Here is a 19,758-nt window from a genome sequence, read left to right on the forward strand (position 1 = left end):
GATTTTAATAAGCTCTACCAATTGGATCCCTGGCTGTTTAACTGAGATGTTAAATGCACACAAGCCTGCATGAGTAGAACTGAGGTCAGTGGACAGTTCAAATAATGAAGCTCAAAAGAGAATAAGATGCTGTGTGTGTTTTGTGAATAAGATGTTTGTGTTTTGTGGCAGGACTGTGAAAGTTGTTGTCATGCTGCAATTAGTTGCATCCTCAACACAAATGTTTAAAGACGTTAAAATGTTTAACTTTACCTTTTATAGTTTTATAACTGAATTAAATGTTCACTTTGTTCTTTTGCTTTTATTGATTCTGTTGCTTTTGGCAGCTGCATTGCAGGTAATTTGATTTGTTTATATTTTTTATGTTTAGTTTATTTCTTTCTATTTCAAATACATTATCTATGTACAGAACAGTGCCTGGAGATGCTTCCACCGTGATATGAGGTGTCTAAATAAAGGGTATCATCACAATTTTAAACCCCAGGTCAAGAATAAAATGCACATGCCTTGTTTTAAATTAATTTTCTTTCTAAAATAGAGCATTTCCTTAAAGCTCACATAAACCACACGAACGGTTAAGTAATGTATCATGTGAACAACACAAGTCCTTCAAGAAGGGGCTAAAATGGTCCACACGCCTGTGACACTTCATTCTCCAGCTAACTCCACTAACAGATGAAACTGGTGCAGGAGCCAGCTGTCGGGTGAGTGGCGACACCTCTCGAAATGTAGGTCCTTTTGCGCAGGAGATCAGAGGGAATGTAGTTTTAGAGGCTAACGACTGTAAGTACCAGATTAAACAGCCTCAAGTAGATAGATACAGGGTACAAGGGTGAAGGTCAGGAAAGCAGGTGTGCAGGCAGCAATGGATACCGCACATAGGAAAACAGTGATCTTGCGGAGAAAAAAACTGACTGATCTTACTCTTTGAGTTTACTGGCACAGACTGAACTATCACAATTAACTCCTAAATCCCATTTGCAGAATCCACATGTGTGAAAGATGCAAAAGATCAAATAAAAAACACTAAACTGAGATAAAAAAGAAAGTTGTCCTTGTGGTAGCGTTTTACATAAGATTTCGGTCCAGGCTGTGATTTGAATGATGTGAGAGTAATAGGCTCTTTTTATGGCTCACCAGAATATGATTTGTTCTACATTTATTGTGTGTTTCATACAGTATATGTAAAGCTTGCTTTTTTGCTGCAGTATGGCCCATTCCTTATTCCTGAAGACACCAAAGTGGACGTCCAGATAAGGACAGTTGTGGTTTCAGATCGAGATAAACCAGGGACAGACAGCTGGTTCGTGGTTCATGCTGCAGAAGGTACTGTATGATTTTGAATGCATAAAATAAAGCTACTTTATTTATACCACTGAAAAAGAAATATTAAAGTAACCATTTCTATTTTATTAACTTGACTATCCTTTCTTAATACAATGTCTTCATACTGTACAATTGTATGAATGGCTTGAATCACATATGCACGTATTTAGGTCAATTTCAGTTTGAAATTATTTTTTATTCTGTTCATAAAATGAAATATATGTGGCACCAGCGTCACACTATTTAGACTGAAATGTCTCCATGTGCTTCTTCTTCTTTGATGTTCAATTATAAAGTGGTTCAAATAAGAACGGGAATAGTTAAAATAACCTATAGCCAGAAGTGTTTGAGCACCATTTATTTTAATGGACTAAAGAATAACTTTATGATGAAAATTACAATTTATTCACCAAAGAAGCAAGTTATGGAAACCTGGTGCTATAATATTTATGTACATAAAGATTGAAATAATGACATGTTTAAAGAGCAAACTAATCCTCATTATCTCACAATATATATGTGTATACATCTCAGTGTGTGCATATATGAAAGATTAAGTGTTTTGAGGAGTAATACAATTTTCAAACAACCCAACTAAAACTTTCTTAAAATAACTAATGTTGTAAAAATAGGTTTTGAATTCTTGAAACACCAAATTTAAAACACTAGGCTAAATAAGTCCTCCCCAACTTGAGGTTGTCCTGGTTGGCCTTTTCCTGTGATTTAATTGCAGTACTTCTGCCAACAGATTCTGCTCCCCACCTAATACCTTGGTGACACTTCAATTGACTTAATATGATGTAGTATGTACAAAATCACCTACATAGTGGAAAATCAATGTGAATTATTTAATTTATACATGTTCAAATTCTGCACTAAAAGGAGATATATTCTTTGGATGGCTCATACAGTATGTGGTAACATTTTACACTCTTAGAAGGTGTTAAAGAATTCAAATGTCATGAGAATAAATAATATGAAAGGGTACAAAAAGACTAATAAAGGCTTACACATCACAATTGCATCATTTTGTGAATGAAGCCCACAATCCTGCTATTCCCAAGCTTTTGCCTTTGAAAAAAGAATTGTAGCATTTTCCGGCTTTAGATGTTGTGGTTTTGCATTGGTCCCAATGGAAAATGGAAGAGTTTTAGTCACATTAGATCATTGTTAATTAACTTTGCCAACTAAGCTGAGAAAGTTGGAAGTTGTTGAGGACATTATTTAGCCACACTGGAAGCAAACGGTGACAGATTTACAGGTCCTGAAAACTCGTGTGACACTCTGCTTGATGTCCATGTGAATGATTTAAACTCCATTAGCTTGGCCAAGTAACCGGAAATGCCAAAACCTCTGAATCTGAGACAAACATCATGATATAACGCGAATACCACAAGAAAGGAATAGAGACTAGTATTTATTGAAAAGAAGTAAAAAGGGATTTAGGAATATAGCAGTTACTTATTTGTACAATGTTTAACTGTTAATGAATCTGGTCGAGATGGAGCGTTCCCAATGTGCCAAACTGAAAAACAACTTGTTTTTGTAAAGTACAATATTCTCTCCCAGTACCAGGTAACCTTCTCTTACATTTCATTACTTATTTGGTAGGGAACTCTCCTTGAAATGTGGATTAGTACTAAACACATGACGGATCAAGGAAACGTGCACTTAAACAGAATTAACAAATGAATTAAACCTCTCCCCCAGAGTCAATAGATAAAAGCACATGGCTGCTCTAATGCTCTAATGAGCTTCATGTTGCATAATGAAGTCAAACATATTGGTGTATGGTGGGTCAGTTTTGTCACCCTTCGTATGGATGGGCACTGCATTAGCAATTCTCCAGACCCTGGGTACTACCCCTGCCATGAGTGACTGTTGGAAGTGTTGCATCTGTGGCTACTGAATAGCATCTCTTGTTTCTTTGAGTAGAGTTGGTGAGATACCACTGGGCATTGAAAATGTATTAAGTCCTTCTAGTGCCCAAAACACGTCTATGCTAATACTCTTTAATAAAGAACTTCTTTCTTAATTCTCCTTCTTTATGGCCAAGGTATGTCATTGATTTCTTCCTAAGCCAGCATCTGACTGAAATACTTCTTTAGCATATCCGATATTTCTCTCTCATTGTCTAGACTCTAGAGGTTTCTTTTTAGCATCCCAGATGTTTTACTTTTTCCTTGAAAATGATAATTTTTTGTTTAAAGGTGCCTTTCATCTTGTAAAAGTTTCCAGTTGTCCATTTCACTTCATCCTTAATGGTTCTTTTGCTGTTCTAAAGACCTAAAGAAAAAAACATAAACGAATCAAACATTAACTACCTGAAGTGGATTAATGAGCACAATTGTGCACTCAGTCACCAAAGGTTTTTTCTAGTGCTGTTGGGATTGTGTCCTTAGAGCTATACTAGTTTTTGACACAGCTTGAGATCTGGCAGTGCACAGCAGGTGTGCTGAAATGATTCAATTTCATTGTGATGAAAGTGAAGATTACATGATGAGCTTTTGCTAAAGCTTTGATCTCATCAGAAATACAGCGCGAAACAGTTCAGAAGGCAGGACATTTTGTACATTTGGATCTTCTTCATGAGGTACATGAAGAAATTTCACTCAAAAACAAACGTTCAAGGATGACAAAAAGACAGAAAAAATAATTAAATGAAAATAAATATGGGAAATTTACACTCCTCTGTGATAACTAAGTAATTCAGGGCTATTTCATTACACAGTCAAGAGACTGTTTGAACACATCGTATTGTAACATGGTCACCTGTGCAGAGCTAATGAACATACACATAGCTAATATTATAGTAATTCCTAACATTATATATTTTGAAGTACAAAACAGAAAATGTTTCCATTAACACAGAAACGTAAAACAGAGTGTATCCCTGCAGAATTAAAATACCTGTAAGTATTCTATCCTAATAGTATTAAGAGAGAGAGATGTAGTAATTTCTCACTTGTCAGCAAAACAACTATACTTATATTTAAAAATAATGAACTGAGGCTGTATTTGTCACACTAATCAACACTAATGGACTATTTGTTTCTTTAAAGAAAGGATTTTCTATTTTAGTGGCTTATCCTTTGCTGAATTCATTACAGAAAGAATGACATATGCTGGCACCTAAATCATTATACTTACATTGACAAGGCAAAATAAACTTGGTGGTTTTTATGTATCCAAAATGAATTTTCCATCACTGTGTGCAATTCTAATTGGCCTTTGGGAATGGCCTTGGTGAAGAACAATTTCAACCAGTGCATTTGAATTTTAAATTGATTTTTTCAAATTAAAAATGATGACCATTAAATGGCTATGGAGAACCTCCACAAGAAAAGGCAAAGACGGTTGAGGTTTATATAGTGCCGTCTCTGACCTGAGTGTCCTGTTAAGTGACATGTAAGCACTGTTGTTTACAGGACCACAGTACATTGCTTCCCAGCACAGCTGAGTGCAGACACATCGAGGATAATTTATTACTGCCATTTCATTCTTTATATAAACACTGAAAGCTGAATTCATTTTTTATACTCCTTAATCTTTTCAAGCTTGAAACGTTTTATAACCACTAGATATGCCTTCAGGATATGAGCCACCTGAAACACTGCCTGTCATCCTTGTGCTTGCTGATAATTTTATACTGATCCCTGGACTGTTTTCTTGTAGAGATGTAGTCTGTTGCTTTCATGATTGTCTCCCCATCTTCTGAAGATGTTATCTGCAGCACGGCCGCTGAAAAAAGCTCTTAAGTCCTCATTACAAATACGCATTTGTACAAATTGAATAGGCCTTGTGACCTTTGCTTCAGTGTGGGACTGAACCCTGAAGAGTGACCAGCATGTGTTGTCTTCTGTTACATCCTTGCAGGAGCGGGACTTTGAACTTGTGCAGGAATACACCCTGGTGCTCCGCGCCCAGAATACAGCAGCCCTTTCTGGTGCGGAATCCACAGCCACAGTGTCTGTCAGAGTGGGGAATGTGAATGAGGCTCCCATCCTGTCCCAGAGCAGCTATGTAGTGACAGTGAAGGAGGAGGAACAGCCAAGTTGCATCCTTTTCACCGTGGAGGGATCCGATCCAGACAGCACATACAAATATTCGGTAAATACGTGCTACTTTGGAAAAAAAGCATTCCCATTCCCATTATTCCACTATACACTCTTGTACACACGTGGAAATGTTTTTTTTTGCATTAAATATTCCTTATATATTGATTGCTATGAATCTGCACATATTTCATATATATATTTCATATGCAATCTGGCTGCACAGGCAAAAACCACAAATACTGTTTTTCAAAATAAAATTGACACGAAATACATTTTTCTCTTTGTAACAATAAGTGTCCTTTTTCCTTGTGAGATTGTAATTTTACAAGGTAAAGTGAATAAGTCAAAATGAAAATCTAATAGTTATCACAGACTTGTATGCATTGATTAAATGCAATAAAAATGAGCCTCCTCTTTCTTAATAAAAAAAATCATAGTCTGTTACATATGAAACATCAGTATGACCCTTCCCTCATTTAACATACTGCATATCCGAGGAACAGAAGCTGTATTTCCTTCATTAGCATGTAATTTCAAGGATGCAAAAATTGTTACTGTTCACATCATCATATTTTAATTCCATGTGTCTTTGTATAATCCTGTAGTCCAAGCTGAAAAGCTGCTCGTGAACAGTTAATCACCAGTATCGAAAGACAACATGAACATAAGAAAATATATTATTGGAATAAAGGATGTAGTAATCTTTAAGATGCAAGCATGAGGCATCTTCATAGTAGATCAACCTGTCAGACTTAAAATGTAATTCTAAAGATGACTAATTACATACTTAAATGCATGAAAGAAACTATACAGATTTTGTGAACATTAAATAAAATATTACTGTCAGAAACATTTATATATAATGTATAATATCTATATTAGCAAATATTATTCAGCACACAAAATGTTATGATTGAGTGTCTTTGTTGTGATATGCTGTTACATTTCTTAGAAAAATTTAATGCCTTCTGGGTGAACAGCATACAGTATGTGTGTATTTCATGTAAAAAGAAGAATTATTCACAACAGGAAAACTTTGCAACTAGTGAAAAGACCAAAAGAAGAGGACTATCTTGTGACTATTAACTTAATGAAAAGGTATGAATGAATGTTACAGAACTCTAGAAAAAACATGGAGAGTAATGTTCAGTAAAATAACAACAATAATAATTCTGTGACTGAAATCTTTTTCTTTCTTTAGAAATCGTCATGATTTTGTCATGGTTTGCCCCCTTTTTGCTTCTTAGATTACTTCTAAACATTACACTGTGTTTTTCAGCTATTTCCTGAAAGGAGACAGTAAGAAGTATTTTACCATCAATAAAGATTCTGGGGAGATAAGAGGACTCCATGTTTTAGACAAAGAGGTAGACAGCACCTATACTGTGGAAGCTGTAGAAGAAGACGGCGGTAAGACATCCTTAAGCAACATGGTATAGTGTTGTGATGTGATGACACATCCTGGAAGTCTGGAAATGTTGGGTCTTGTCAATGTTTATGAAACAGACTTTCACGAAAGTGCAACCGGGTGGCAGTATAACTTTTTGTCACTCTAGAAGAAGCAGGCTCCCTGCTAACGTGGATTAATTCATCTGACCAGCAAAACATTTGACTATCATAATGTGCTTTAGATAAATCTTCCCATATTTTACCCACCATCTGGCTGCATTATGAATGTTGGTATTGCAAGTGCTGGTTGCTTACCGAATGAGTGAGGACATTCAGGACAGTTGTAGAATGCAGCATGCTGATGACTGCTGTGGCTGTGTAAGTCAGAGATTACAGGAATTCTCATTCCGTATGCAAACCCATACCTACCCATTGACAAAAGTACCTAGCTTTTGCAGGGAACTGTGAGTCAGTGCGACGATGGCAACAGAATTCTAGCCATCCCACACAAACACCAGCTCTGACTGACAAAGAAAGCCTGGCTGAATGTAATTGCTACTTCCCTAAGATGATCTGTGCTTCTTGTGAGTGCTTGTTATCATTGGTGCTCACGTCCAGTGATAAATCGATCCCAGTCTCGTACCAGTCCATTACGCCAGCTGAAGGTCACTGCCCTGTGACTCACTCTCCCCTGTCTACGATGAAATCTGGCCAGGGACAAGGGCTAAAGAAAACAAGCTTTCAGACCAGCCCACACCTGCCCTGGTGGCACAGATTAGAGAAATGCACAAAATCTATATGAAATGAGAGGCAAATAGCACAGATCATGAAAGCAAACTATCGACATGCTTTTCAAGCTTTAATTAGTACACATTAATGGTCAATTTTGTAGTTTAAATGTTAAAGTTTATGCATTTGAAAACAATAAGTTTGTGAATTTAAAAAGGCTGCTGTCTCAGCATAGTGCCATGACCTTCCATGTTCTCCTCAAAGAACCATCAGAAGTAATGAGTAATTGAGTGTTAATCTTAGACATATTACAGTACTTGTGACTAATGTGACAGTGTTTATGCATGTAAGCATAAACATACAGTACCGTGCTAATAGCTATATATCTCAGAAGAAAGTGAATTAGAAAAAACTGAATTAGAATAACTGCTGTACTAGAAGGAATGACCTCTACACTTTATTAAAAGTTATTCTGCATCCTCATTTTTGCACTTCTAAATGACAGTATGGTTTTTTCCAGTTCCAATTCCAGAAAACTCCTCCCTGTTTGCCATTGCTGCAGTGACAGTACTCATCCAGGATGTGAATGACAACATCCCGGTCTTGGTGGGGGATTACTCCTGGAAGTACTCCCAAAAATGAGACCCAGGCTCTTGTAATTGCAGCAACAGACAGTGATGGGACCCAGCATGGTGGGGCTCTACAGTTCTCCCTCATAAAGGACACCATTGTGCATCAGTACTGGAGACTGGATCCCGTCTATGGTAGGTCTGTGACACACAGACTAATATATCAAGAGATAGAACATACTAATGTGACTGGTATAATGCAACATTTTCAACTGTACATCCAATTTTGATTTTTACATGATTTGAGGTGTTTATCACTAGGGATCGGGTGGCACAGTGGTGCAGTGGTTAACATTGCTGCCTCAGTTCTGGGGTGCTATTGCAAGGAGTTGTTATGTTCTCCCTGCATTCACATGGGTTTCCTCTGGGTGCTCAGGTTTCTTCCCAGTGTCCAAAGACACAGTATACTGGTAGGTTAATTAGCTTCTAGGAAAGGCTGGCACTGGTGTGCGTGTGTGTCTGTGTCCGTGTCACCCCTTGTACTCACTGCTTGCTAGGACAGGCTCCAGCTCCCCCATGACCCTGAATTGGATGAAGTGACTAGATGGATGGATGGATTATTCTGATGTTTAATATTTTGTAAAGAAGGGAATATTTGTTTAATATGTCTGTCGTGCAGCTTGTTTTTTCAGTTTTCTTCTTCTGTTTGGTTCAGACTTTGTGATTTACCAAAGAAAATAACATGAACGCTGAGAACATTGATGCAAATCTTTTCTGATTGCAGATTGTGGTCAGTAGTTACTAATTGTAATTACTAATGAACCAGAAATCTTGTGTGTAAAAGACATAGAAACAATGTATCCAGAGAAGAGTTTGTCACAACAGCAGAATAATCCTGCAAAGCGAAATATTTTATTGAGCCTCTTCAGCTAAACGTTAAGCGTAAACAGGCCATTTGCAGATCTACATTGAGATGATGTTTACTATTTTGAAAGACCACTGCCAAAAAATATGGACCTTGCTTACAACCCCTGCCCACCCCTCATAACCTTGTGCCTCACAAATAACACGAAAAGCACAAATATTCTTAAGTGTCTATGTTCTAGTACTGTGACTGAATGTGCTGACTTCCGTGCTGGGACAGTGTGTCACTATTGATCTAGTTGGTACTGATTTTCTCTTCGTGCTCTTTCTTCTCTCAAGGAAACGGTAAAAAAAAACCTTTCTCGCACCCAAAGGTGATTATATTTTCCTTTTTAATTCCAATGACGACAGATCCGGGCCTTCAGCTGTAAACCGTAAATGAGATTCTCAGTTGTGCTCCTCCACGCTGTGACTTGCCATTTAATTATAGTTCCGAAAGACACCTTACAGCTATCTTCAGCAGCTGGGCTCCATTGTGGAGCTGTGGTGATAACCCAGAGTTCAGATGTGTGTCAGTAAAGCGCTGTCTGACGCAGTCACTGATGTCAGCTCCATAAATTGCATCAGCTTTTTTCACTCAGTGTATTCCGGAGAGAACGTACCCCTACAGATGCACAAATTACAGCTCTCTGATTAAGTGAAACCAATCTCTTTTTGATGCGCTCTTCCCAAAAGCACCATCAGCAGGCCCAAAACATCTCATGTTTTGCTTTCTTGATCTTGATGAATTATGATATGACATCAGAAATGCACTGCTGTAATCTGCCCCCTTTCCTCTTTCCACCATCTTTTCAATATCTCTCTTTAACGTCATCCTATTCAAACACATTAAAAAGAAATCTAGTTTTTTTTTTTCTCACTAGATATGAAATCACCAATTGTGTGTGGGTTTTTTTTTTGGTCTTGGCTTGGTTTTTGCAATGAACCCACAGTCCACATCATTGACACAGAATATTCCAGTCCCATTACAGGTCCCACAGCCCCTTACTGGAGTGTGAGCTATGATGGAAGGAGAGGCACGTTCTTCACTGACAGCATCCATGACTGGGTGATTCAGAGATTGCTGTGGCTGTTCCCCCTAGGTGGGAGTTTCCACTCAATTCAATAACATAGCAATTTGGCTCTTCAACTCCTGAGATAGTGGGGCTGCTGGTGGGTACTGTACCGCAGACTCCTTCCTATTTGTAAAACGCTTGTGGAAGTTTTTTATAAATGCTTTCATTAATCCATTATCAAACAACCTCTGAATCCTGGTATGAGAAATTTCCATAGGAAAAGGTAAAGAATCTACTTGCAATCCCTATATTCAAATCCTTGCGTTCAGTTTGGTATATGCATACTAATGTAGCTTCTCATTTCTTCTGATTTTGTGCGTGTTCTTTCTCACTACTCATTCTATCATGATAGATACAGTAGAACTCTTGCTGAGACTTTATGAAAGAATTAGTGCTTGTAACCTTTTCACTTCTCCCCAGCTGTTTCAGTTTGCAGCTGATTTATTCCGTGAGGGAATGAAAGACTTTCACATTCCTGAGCCAGGTGTTCATCCACCAGCCCAGAATTGCCACTAAAACTCTGACTCACTGCTGCCCCCTGTGGCTTTGTGGGGCAAGTGCAGCCTGGACATTCCTCCACCCCTACAGCAGACCTGCATGCCTGTCTGCAGCTCAACCTACTGTAAAGGGTAGATGTTGTTGGGCATATTTGCCCTGTGGGGCTCTCTTTTTTCCATCTAGTAATAAAATCAGGAAAGAGGGAAATTATCAGTCTATTACTACAGTATGGGGAAGAAGTTACTCTACGTCTGTCCTCACATGACTATGTGGTGATCAGTAAGGGTTGGGATTGAGCAATAAGTCATCAGTGTACATCCCTATGTAGTCAGGTGATCCCTACTAAGGGGTTTGGAATCATATGGGTGGGTTTCATGTATTTGGCATACATCAACGTCAGACAGGTTCACCTCCTGAATCTACAATAGCCTCAGCTATTGTCACAGAGTTTCTTAGAAGAGGAAGGCTCTGTTTCTGTCTCGCACTGGAAGCGATTTTGCAAGCCTAAGCTTTGGTATTTTTCTTGGCTCAGTGGTTGTGCTTGTTCCTGCCCTTTCTGATGTGAATAACAGTGTCTTTCTGAACACGCTACTGGATGGATAAGTGAGGGGAACCATAGTCATCCCTGGAAGCTAGGTGCCATAGACCAGAGTCCATAAACTCATTTGCATCTTTCGGATCGTCCCTCCTGCCTGACCTGATGATGGAAATTGAGGGGAAGGCTTCTCAAATAATGTACAAAACCATGATCTCATCTACTTTAACAGCCATGTTTGTTCTTACCACGCATGCTTGGAACTGTGTCAGCACTTCATTTTGATGTCTCCTCTTGCAACATTTTTGGACTTGCAAGTCAGATGTCACCCCCGCCCTTCTTACTATTTCTTCTATTAAAATTTTATAACTAGCACTATCGGAGGCCTCGATACACCGTTTGAAACTCTCCAACTAAAAAAGAGGCTCAGGTTCCAGACCACTGGAAGGAAAAAGGCTATTTCAGCCTTTTGCCAGTTCTCTCTAAAGCTAGGCTTCTACGTGATCCCTATGAGTTGCTTTGTGTTTCTGAATGTGTGCTATGCAATTATAGCTGTGATTTCTGTCTGCATTGATTGATCTGTCAACCTCGAACTAAAATCCTGACTCCCTCCACCATCTAGTGGCCATTTTGGGCAATTACATGATGTACTCTCCCTCCCCCCTTTACCCCCCTGCTGAAGCAGGCCAACCATACTGACACAGGTCATGGTAACCACAGTTTGTGGAAGCCTATGCCCTGGACTGGCAGCTAATCCTTCACAGGGCATACATTAAGGATAACTAAATGACCCAACCAGTATGTCTTTGGAAGGTAGGAGAAAGCAGTAAAACGTAGAACAGGGACTCCAGTCCACAATTGAAACCAGGACTCATGAAGCAGTAACATTAATTGCCACAACACCTTGATGCCACATATAAATGGAATGTATTATTAATAAGAGAAAATATGTTCAAATTAAGCTCTGGAAATCTTCAGATCCAGTTATGGGGATGGTGAAGCTTCTGTGTGCATTCTTTATTTTACAGCTTTCAAAGTAACAACTTCTTTCATCCTTTATTTCAGCCACTGAGTGATACAAATACAAACTAATGCCAAAACAATCAAAGACATCTGTTTGACCCAAAGCAGGAGGATACTGCTGAACCACAAAATACTGCTAACTCATCAGACATCCACTCCATTCCATTGTAGGCGTCCATGTCAGCTACATAGATACTGTACCTCTCCTCCTTTCGTGTAAATGGGAAAATGAAGGAGAGCTGAGTCCAAAATACATACGGTAAATGACAGCTCTTGGCACGATAAGGGTGAATCTTGTCAGATAAGTCATCCACTATGTGCCTGTGTTCTGCATGCACGTCAAAGACAAGACTGAGTAAGACGGGCACAGCAGAGGACTCAGCACAGATGAGATAAATCATGTACAGTATGTGTTTTTCCACTTCTTCGGTATGTGTGAGCAGCAGCAGTCATGGTAAGGCTGCCATTACTCCCTCCTCTCTTCAGAACAGTAAACAAGATTTTTCTGAAAGTGAAAAATCAAACCACATTACAAAATGACCAGTTTTACCAAACCTAACCCTTCATCAGTTATACAGTAGGTGTAACAGTAATGGACCAATTGAAAATGTTGTACTCTTTTTTTTACAGATACCCATGCAACTCTGCCCATGCAAAACAGTTACTTGGCACCTGGTATCTGCATGGTTCCCATTATAATCTCAGACAGTGGTATTCCCACCAAAAACATTCACACCGACCTTCCAGGTAAATTGCAGAATTTTGTTTTGGGAGCAATCAAATAAATGTTTATGTAATGTAAAATATTGCTCTAGAATATGGTCTTTCCTGGTTCGTTTTTATAAAATCCCACTCAATAAAGATCCACACCTAATTTACATACTTTAGTTGGATTTTATGTTTAATTATTAGAAATTATTCTCTTGTTAACTCCAATACAGAACTGCAGGTTAACAGATTAATCTGTTTCCATTTCCATTTCCAAATTTCCATTTCTACTGGAAATGTCATTTCTTTGCAGCATTAAAGTCATTGCACACTTTTAGCCTGAATTATAAGCAGATGTTTGCATGCCTTTAAATGTTGTTGGAAAACTGAAGTTTGAAAATGTAAATGACCTCCACGCATGTTTACTGCACATGTTTTCAAAATATATTCATTTTAATACTTATTATTGACACCCACACAAAAATTCCAACGTCAAGTCCTTCTGTTTTCTGATATACTTGATTTAAGTATGTGGTATATTTAAAGAAATATTCAGAACCCTCCAGTTTGCACAAGATTTGTCAAAAGCAACTGAATTGATTACATATTTACAAAACCCTCACTGTACCACATCATTGTATTTAAACTAAAGTGTCCTAAATCATTGCTGAAAGAAGTAATCAATTTACTTCACTTCTGTACTGCTTGAAGTGCTACCTTTGTGTCTTAAACTCATTATGGAGTTTCCATACTGTAATTGATGGAAGATGGAGATCTCCTGCCACTTAAGTATACTTTAAGAGGTGTTCTGTGTGACTGCACTTGGTGTCCCAGCCATTCTTGTTTTTTTTCCAAACAATAGTGGGATAAACTCTGATTAGTTCCATCACGTATCCATTGCCTGAGCAACGTGAGATCCACATTGCAAATATTGCAGAGACTCTCTGAGAGAACATGCTGCCTCATTATTCACCATCCCTGGGGCCTTTAATCAGCCCCACAGAGGGCATTTGATGAGAACATGTACTTACACTGCTGTGTTCTGCACGTTTACTGTTGGTCATCTAAGGTAAACTTAGTGCCAGATCCCTTTAGGACCACTAATAAGGTAAAATAATTTCATTTATCAGAATCAGAGTTCCCCTAATATTGATTTGGTCCATTAAATTTTGTTTTATATATCCCTTTTTTTGCATACCTTTTTAAAGCAGTTTTAAGAAGAATATATTACGTTGCTGAGTTTGTTTCGAGCCTAGAATCAAAATATTTTCATTAAGTAGTTCAGGTGGGTAGCTGCGTCAGCATGTGTAGGCTGCAAGGGAACAAGTAATAGGTTTATTCCATGCTGAAAAAAAGAAGAAAGAAAACACGTTTCGGCTGTGGAGCCTTCTTCAGGTGTGAGAAAGACAAGGCAGTAAGCAAAGGAGAGAACAAAAGCGGGAGCAGGGGACAGACAGAGGAGAACAAAAGCTGGGAGAGGGGAGGAGCGAGAAGCGGGAGCAGGGGACAGACAGAGTGGCCGATCAAGAGGTGTGAAGTCAGAATAGGTGTAGGGAGGTGTGAAATGAAACCTACAATGAATAGAGAGAATTTAGAAGAAAAGCAGTCAGTCATTAAGCATTAAGAGAAGGGGGAAGGTGTGATCCTAGCTGCAGGATCATTTTGGTTTCTGTAGTCTTTCTGATGTATGAGTTCAGAAGACCGTCTTTGAGAACACAGACGGAGAGATTAGAGTGGTCGTGGCCGTAAGAGGTGAAATGAGAAACAATGGGCTTGGAGAGATCTTTAATCTTCACAGCCCTAACGTGTTCTCCGAAGCAGTCTCCAAGTCTCCTTCCTGTTTCTCCAATGTAGATGGCTAGGCATTTACTGCAAGAGATACAGTAAATAAGGTTGCTGGAGGTACAAGATGTCATCTGAGTGATCCGGAATTGTCATCAATGTATCTCTTGTAGAGGTCAGGGACATAGCCAGTGTGGGAAGCGAAGAAGCGCTCTTCTACCCAGCCGACAATATTAATATTTTCCTTAAGCAGAGTTCATTGGATCTAGCTGCTGCCAGGTCTACCAATAATTTTGAAAAATAATTCAAACATATAAGTAGTTGTTTAGCTCCAGATGTGTCTTTTCTGAAATTCTCCGATGACCAAAACCAAGGTCTTAGTCATGTTAGTGGTTGGAGAAACTACTGTACACTGCACATTCTGTCCCTGGGCTTTACTGAAATAAATGATGCCTGATGAGATCCGAGGCAATACAGTAAATAGATTTTTTTTGTTATTAAAAAAAATACACATCTCCAAGGGTACCTTGAAATCTTCTGTTATGCATTTACCAATAATTAATTTCAAATGCAATTCTATTTTTGTCTTTTACTGGATTACAGTAACTGTATGCCAATGTAATGTAAGGTGGAACTGCAGGATGGCGGTCAAGGAGCTGTCAAGAATGCCAACTGTGCAGTCTGCTGTTGGCACCTTACTGGGCACTCTGGGTGTTTTAGGTAAGTGTAAGAATACTGACTGCAGTAAGCTGCCACTTTCATGGTGGTATGTGGAGTCTCTTGAAGAAAGTTCAATTGCTTTTGCTCTTTTTGGGGAACATCAGAATAATTATTGTAAAGATTGTCACACTTTCTTTATGTCACTGTGATGAGTGATGAATTTAAAGGTTAAGTCACATATGTACATATTTTCACAGATATTCCTAGACCTATTAACTACAAGATCTTCTATTAATCAGTTTTTTCCAGTTATCCCAGAGTATTTTTAAAATGGCTTTCAAAATTCATTTAGCCACATTGTTTGTTTGGGTACAGCATCTTGATATTAGATGTCATAAGCATAGACAAAAATAATTTTCGTATGTTTTTTCTAAGTCCACTAAATCCTACAGTATGTTAATTTCATTGTTGTCTACATTAACATTTAAATTGAATATTATTAAAAACTGAATAATCACAACTCTCTTCACAACTTTTCCCTTATAGATTAGAATTGATTTTATTCAGACACAATGGTAGCAAAAAAATCTAATTTTAGCTGCATTTTCATTTGTGTTTTGGGGGCACATTCAAATGTGTAACCTGAAATTAGTTAAAGTGGTAGTTCTAAAGCTGCAAGCTGCAAGCCTGCACATTACATGCAGAAAATGCAATAATTCAATTAATAAAAATGTGTAAAGCAGTCTCATACTCTACTTTGAAATAAAAAGAATTACTTTCATTATAAGAAAAGAGATGTTATCGTTTTCATTATTATTTTCCAACTATACATAATCTTTCAGGAGTTATTCTAATAATCGTCTTTGCAAAGCTGTCTTTGGAAAGCAACACCAACCACGGAAGAGTGCATTTAAAAACCTTTGTTTAGTACCATGTCAAAGAAGGACAGATCATCAATATACAGACTGCAACTGAGTATGGGCCACATCAGGAATGGGACCTCTGTTTCAGGAAAACAGCTGTAAATCTCCGTAAATCTCAAAGATTTCAGGAGCAATGGTTCAATAATGAAAAGAAAATAATCTTTTAAGACAAACATAGATCCATTAGCTTAGAAATGGTCATGGTTTTGTGCTTCAGGAATGGACTTTTTCTTAAACTACAAATATAATTCCTAGTAATATGTTTTTACATATCCCCAAAAGATGTTATAAGATAATTGCTCAGGGTTTAAATGATGTTTTCTCAACTAAATACAACTGTCACTTTGCTGCCATATTCTGGATTGTATTGGGTATATTTACACACTAATTCACAAAAATTTCTTACTGCACTTTGGAGGTTCAGCGAAAGAGTAGCCCCCTGTTTCTCTGTCTTGGAGACAATATGAATCCTGTTCCCTCACAAAATCCCAATGTTTTCAGAATTTTACTAGTAAAAAATCCCTTTTCCCCTGTCTCTTGAACCCGTCTCTATCCCGGTTGAGTTTTGTCTCTACACTCTTTGTCTGTGGCACTCTCTCTGTATAGACACCCAAGCTGTCCTTGGTACATGTCTTAAAAATCCACACCCAGTGCCAATTGCTGGGCCCTCAGGAGTCGCTGTGACTCATGTGCACTCACTGTGCTAAATCATAGCCAGTGTTTGAGCCACCATGACTGCCCCCTAAGGAAGCCACCCCCAGCTCCAAAAAAACTCCCCCCCTAGTCAGAGATCTACACTCATCACTGACCACTTATAATCAAACTTAAATCATAAGAAACACCTGATGCATCTAATATGTCTTCATCAATCAGACTGTGACCTTCAACACTCATGACTCATCATAATTCTTTTCTCTAATGTATTCTTATAGCATTCTGCAAAATACATAGCTGGGAAGGTAGAGTACTTACTCCTTGCTGCTATCATTATCACATTATAAAGTACACAGAAGGTGAAAAGAAACTTGAAAATAACTTACTATGAGGTTCATTAAATAAAATCAAGAGAGAAATATATTTAAGTTATTTTATTAAAATATTTGTTCTGGGGAAAAAAAATCATTGTACATCATTATTCTACAGGTTATTTCGACAATTGTCTCAAACACTTAGTTACAATCTATTTAAAAAACCCTTCAGCTTCATTTTGTTCGGACGTATTTAAAAATGTTGGATCTTCCATTAATCATTTGTTTTGTTGTGGCTCTTTGCGTTGCTAGGTTATTAGTTAAAAAATAAAATGAGCTGCTACTTTTTTAATTGAAAGATACAATTTTAAATAAAAAATGACGGTAAGTTATCACATTTCCAGTTATTTTTCCACCAAATCATATGTGCTATATAGCGAGGTGTTATATCTTAAGCTCTTGTTACTCTTGTAACTGATCATTATTAGAAGAAATTCATGATGTTTTGAAGCTCTGAATTTTAAGTTTGACAATAAATTTGTTCCAGTCATTTGTATTTGTTTCAGTTTTTAGTTTCACCAGAAAATGTATGAAATTTGGTTAAATTTGTCACCAGACAAACACATTGGTTTATCCTTAAAAGATAAACATATTTTTGTGCAGTGAATTTTGCAAATCAATACAGCGAGTGTGCATTTTCTGTTACCAAACTACCAAATGAACAGTTTAATGTACTATAAACTCCACACCTTTGAAGAACAAAACAATTACAATCACTGTCATAAAGAAAACAAGAAGGCTCCAAAAACTGTTTGTCATTATAAAATAATTTAATTTAACTATTTCAGTTGTTTCGAAGAAAAATACAGCATGAAGTCAATTTGTCTTTACTACAATATTAATACAATTAAAATTCAGCATTTAGTGGACAGTGAAGATTATTTAAAGCACATTTCCTGATCTTGGCAGTACACTGTATGATGTGAAAACTGTGAAAGAGCTATTTTTATACTTTGATATTACTATGAATAAGTATGTGATATTACTCTGAAAAATTAATTTTATTTCCAAACACAAATTCCTACAGCGCATTTGTCCATAATTAATTCCCTAATTCCATTGTTCAAGTGTTCGGTTGTTGTTATTCTCAAAGTGGTTTCTTTCATTGGTTAAAACTCTTTACTAGTCATTTATTCACTTTAACTTGACATTTAGACAATAGTTTGAAAGGGTTTTATGTACAGAGCTAAGAAGAGGTCAGCAGATGGGTGATGCAATCTCTTAGGATTTGGAAATTAGCAATGTATCAAAGCAGAAACATCATCACTCAGGCATTCTAATATTCCAGGAACTCATACAGAGGATGAGCAAAAGAGGTTTTATGGAAAGCATTTAGTCTGTTTAACATTTTACGGCTTTGTCATTTTGCTCTTATTTACCGAAAATGATTTGAACAAGACATGCACAGAACATTTAATCATAATGGATATTTCTTAAAACTCTAATTTATCAGAGTGAAAATAATAATTAACATTAATCCTGATGTAATCAGAAAGATGAGGCTTATGCACATGCAATATTTGCAGTTCAGTTGTACAATGGAAATAGGATATCTCTTTAGGGAAAAAATAGAAATTGCTAATAAAACTCTTTTCAGGATTTATGAGGGTTATGATAAATATACAGCAGGCAGGCATCGTAAGTGTCTATATTTAGCCACAGTTGTTTTTATTTAATGTCTCAGGGGGTTAAGCAGTTCAGCTGGCTGTGGGGCCAAACATAGCTGAATAAAGCTTAAACCTACCGCTGATCACTGGGGAAATAAAATTGACCACAGATGGCAGTTAAAATTAAACAGTTACATGATTTGACTTCTTTCCGCTTCTAGTTCAATGGCATTATGATCAAAGACATGCTAAATGAACTGTTGCCACCCCTCGTTTCAGCTTTAGTACATTTGGTACAAATACAGCAGATCTTATCTGGTCTATATCCTTCAGTTAAAAGTAATACTTTTCCTTCTTTCTCACTTATGTAAAGCATCTACACGGATTTCGAGAAAATGGACGTCAACATAGGCATGAGAGTCACCACTAAGATTGCCAAATACCCTCTTCTTGTTTTCAGAAAATAAAAACTGTACAATACTAGATAATACTATCTTATACTTACATTTATATGTGCATATGTATGTATTTATACATGCCAGCACAGTATGTTCATATTGACATAAATCTAAGCCTTAGCTATTTCTAGTATATTGGGTGGGTAAGGCTGCTAGGAAGGCGAAAGAACCTGACCTTAAAGTGATGCCATGGGGGGAATGCTGAATAGGATGAAAAAGAGCCAGCCTTGTCTTGTCTCTGCCAATTATAACAACACTTTAGGCAGATAAAACTTACACACTTGGAAGGAATTCACCACCACCTATTTATAAACGCATTTAATCTCGGAAACATGGGCCAGCTTTTTGCTGCCTTGTTGAATTGCGTATGACTTTGCAACTTAGCTCCTACACGATTCCTGTGTACACTGCGTTGGATTTATTAAGCTCAGTAATCCAGGGGTTGAGTGAACTTCAAAAGTTAACCGGGAGACAAAGTTTTACAAT

At 37.5% G+C, this 19,758-nt stretch overlaps 1 protein-coding gene across 1 annotated transcript in view; it reads left to right on the forward strand.

The window, feature by feature from the left end:
- cdh16 (cadherin 16, KSP-cadherin) overlaps positions 1-16,184 on the forward strand; it is a 36,648-nt gene extending 20,464 nt beyond the window's left edge. The window contains 10 exon segments of the mRNA XM_088939161.1: positions 676-824; positions 1,209-1,331; positions 5,203-5,444; positions 6,664-6,794; positions 8,035-8,131; positions 8,133-8,266; positions 9,928-10,077; positions 12,737-12,853; positions 15,200-15,316; positions 16,099-16,184. Coding sequence (XP_088795287.1) covers positions 676-824; positions 1,209-1,331; positions 5,203-5,444; positions 6,664-6,794; positions 8,035-8,131; positions 8,133-8,266; positions 9,928-10,077; positions 12,737-12,853; positions 15,200-15,316; positions 16,099-16,184 — 1,346 coding nt within the window.
- The last annotated feature ends 3,574 nt before the right edge of the window (positions 16,185-19,758 follow it).

The sequence above is a fragment of the Atractosteus spatula genome, chromosome 21 (assembly GCF_055471065.1).
Source record: "Atractosteus spatula isolate fAtrSpa1 chromosome 21, fAtrSpa1.hap1, whole genome shotgun sequence".
Taxonomy (NCBI): domain Eukaryota; kingdom Metazoa; phylum Chordata; class Actinopteri; order Semionotiformes; family Lepisosteidae; genus Atractosteus; species Atractosteus spatula.